The 3,456-nt window shown below is 38.3% G+C and overlaps 1 protein-coding gene across 1 annotated transcript; it reads left to right on the top strand.

Moving 5' to 3' along the window:
* Positions 1–2,094, top strand: LOC111317169 (CASP-like protein 4A2). Its single transcript, XM_022919570.2, has 3 exons — positions 1–700; positions 837–972; positions 1,708–2,094. Exons 1-3 carry the CDS (start codon positions 135–137, stop codon positions 1,900–1,902), a joined length of 897 nt encoding a protein of 298 aa, XP_022775305.1. The 5' UTR covers positions 1–134; the 3' UTR covers positions 1,903–2,094.
* The last annotated feature ends 1,362 nt before the right edge of the window (positions 2,095–3,456 follow it).

Genomic DNA, 3,456 nt, shown 5'->3' with positions numbered 1-3,456 from the left:
CAGTATTCTCCTTCGACTTGCTCGTTTTCTTCTGGCTTCCCACACACTGGAAACGAAACCCCTCCTTTTTTTTTTTTCTTAATTTTAATTTTTTTTCTTATTTTTCCCTCAGCCCATTAAATTCCAAGAAAGCAATGGAAACCAAAGCCCCGAAGAAAAAAACTCAAAATCTCAACGACATCATGAAACGATCCTCTTCTTCAAACTCCGACTCAGTCACTCACCTCGACTCTCCCCACTCACCTCTCCGATTCCACTCCCCTCTCCCATCGGACCAGGGCGACCCCGACAATACCTCCCCTCTCTATGCTTCTCCGGAAGCCTCCCCCGATAAAACCGCCGTCGACCACTCCACCGCACTCGTCGCCGTTGACAAGTCCACCCAGTTCAACGCCAATTCTTCTCCTTTTCCTTCGCCGCCGTCTCCGCCGACTACTCCACCGCAACAATTGCATTTGACAGTGAACCGAGCGATGAGGGAGGAAGGACCGGGGGTGATGACGAGGACGAAGGTAAGTGGTGGAGGAGGAGGACCAAGGGCGGTGCTGAGGAGATCGAAGGTGAAACAGACGGTGCAGATGGCGGCTCTAGGGTTTCGATTAAGCGAAATCGTTTTGTGCTTGATATCTTTCTCTGTTATGGCTGCTGATAAAACTCAAGGCTGGAGTGGTGACTCTTACGATCGCTATAAAGAATACAGGTTTTTCTCCTTTTTTTTTTTTTTTTTTTTTCTTTTGATAAAGCTGACTTCATTTATTTAGAATAATTTTAATTTGCTGAAAATAAATAGTAATAAATATGAGGTTTTGTTTTTCATTAAATGTGTATTTTTACAGATATTGTTTATCAGTCAATGTGATTGGATTTGTATATGCGGGGTTTCAAGCCTATGATCTAGCTTACTATCTCATCACAGAAAAACATGTCATCCACCATTACCTTCGTCAGCCTTTTGATTTCTTCATGGATCAGGCAAGTTCTCGTATTTAAATACTAATTCTAAATTACCCAACTTACCTCCATTCTTATTTCTTATTCCCGTCATTTTGGAGATATTATAAATATATATGTTAAATGGTAGTTAGACAATCAGTGGACGGTTGACTTAAGTGGCAAAAAAAAGTGTGCTTCTCTCTTTGTTCCCTGGGTTCATATCCGTTTGGAGGCAGTAAGATAGTTTCTCATTAATTCGCCAGGGCTGGCGTAAATAAGTAAGTTTGGACCTCATAAAGGAGATGTACTGCGCAAAGCCCGGGAACTCCTTGCTGATTGGTAGTTAGACTGTTGTTGTCTTGATTAGTATACAAGTTAATTTACTGTGGTTTGTATCGAACTCTACTTTTGTGATTACAGTAATTTGTCTTTTCGAGTGATTGGTGACAATTGGAGCTTTCTTTTGGTCATAAGTTTGCATTGTTCTCTCTATATCAGTGTCTTCTGCCTTGGCCTTGTGAGGTTCAATTCAACGTCTCAGTCTACCACCATAAGCGACTATTAATTAGATTTCCCATGTTAGTGAGGTTGAGTTCATTTTACCTGCCTTGCGGTATATGCATAGATTTTATTGTTATATAAGATAGGATATATATAGATCGATTGAATCACAAGAGGTCCAAGTGAAACACATTCAAGTGCATTTATATGTGTAAATGCGGAGAGAGGAATATGCTGAAAGAGAATTGCTTACTTCTTTGGTTCATCTTGCAGATACTAGCCTATCTTTTGATTTCAGCATCATCTGCAGCAGCAACCCGAGTTGATGATTGGCAATCTAATTGGGGAAAAGATGAGTTCACTGAGATGGCTAGTGCCTCAGTTGCAATGGCCTTCCTGGCTTTTGTTGCCTTTGCATTTAGCTCGCTTATATCTGGTTACGAACTCTGTACCCACGAATCTGCATGATATCTCAGAGGCAGTTATATCTGGCAGTAAAATTGCAATACAATTGGATTAAAACAACTGCAATTTAGTTTTTATTATTGTACAGGGAATAACATATTATAGCATGTTTTTCATACGATTTTTTTCCCTTCAAAAGATGACAGTGTAAACATTCAGAGTTGGATGTGGTATATACCATTTTATTATGCCTGACTCTCCTTGTCTGCATAGAATTTGGATTCCATCACCCTGCACTAAAGCTCTTACGAATGCAATCTTCTTACTGTTCTTGTCAGCAGGCTGTTGTATAGACCTGACGCAGGCCAGGGGTTGTGTGTTAAATGTATCTGAATAATGTTGGAGAATTGAGACCAAAGCCGATTTTCAGGTCTAAGGATTTTGAATGGTTGACCTCAGCGTTATGTTTCTTTAACATTAATCATGTGTAAAAGAAAAAAATTATTATGATGGAAGGAGTGAAATGAAGTTCATCCTAGGTAAAAGATGGAACATAAAGATTGAAAAAGTATGACTTTTGCCCTCGCTAGGAGAAGAAAATAGATGAACAATTAGAACTCTTCCGTTTTTCCAATATTTTTTATTTCTCTTTCAATTTTTTCATCTTTATGACAAGGCAAAGCTTAAAGTTTAAAGCTCATCTATGCTAGCTATGCATCTCTTTTGCCTTTCCATGTGTTTTGTATTCTTTTGAGCTAACCGATTGGATTACAAAAACGAAATGATAATCTCCGATTGCTTTTCCCCTTCAAACCTTTCACTTGTGATACAAACCATGATGCAAGCCATCCGTCGGCCTGGCCTTTCTTTCTTTCTTTCTTTCTTTCTTTTTTTTTTTTTTTTTTTTTTTTTTTTTTTTTTTTTAAATTTTGGACTTTGGAGGAGCAAAGCCAATTTTGACAGAGTATTGGTCTAATGTCAAGCGCTTGGGTCGGGTCTATGATAACTTGGTTTATGCCTGATGATTGAATAGGCCCATTAAACTATTGTTCTAAGAAAAAATTGGGCCTTACAATTATCCACTGGGTTCAGAATGCAGCAGTAAGAGCTAGAGCAGAATCTTTTTCTTAGGCCCTTGGACACCCAAAAAAAAAAATTGCAGGCTCCGTGTCCTAATCCAACGACCATGATATTCTTTCCGCGCTTTTGTTCCTGTTGCTGGGTGCCTTGCGCAGGCAATTTTACATGCCATCTGTTTTTTGAAGCATTGGTTGAAGCTTATCCTCACCAAATGAAGCTGTATATAGGGACAATCACAATTTGTGCATTTAAACTCCCTGGTCCTCTTCATACTACAAGTTTAAGATTGTTGGCTCACTAACTACATTTATTTTCTTTTTCTTTTTTCGTTTTTAAGTATTTTTTTCTTCAATGATAGTATTGGTTTGGCTAAAGCGAGTATTATTTGAGTTTTAGCTTTTATGTTCTAAAAAGAAAAAAAAAAAGGGAATTTGGAAAACATGATTTGTGAAGCCTAAAAATCAAAGTCCGTTATGTGTTTTCACTTAGTGCAACTTTATGAATGATGATACATGTAGATCTGCTAATTTAAAATAT

The sequence above is a fragment of the Durio zibethinus genome, chromosome 9 (genome assembly GCF_047325235.1).
Source record: "Durio zibethinus cultivar Kanyao isolate XHJ-2024 chromosome 9, ASM4732523v1, whole genome shotgun sequence".
Lineage (NCBI taxonomy): Eukaryota > Viridiplantae > Streptophyta > Magnoliopsida > Malvales > Malvaceae > Durio > Durio zibethinus.
Note: the sequence above shows the minus strand (reverse complement) of the source record. Positions and strands in the feature narration are given on the sequence as shown.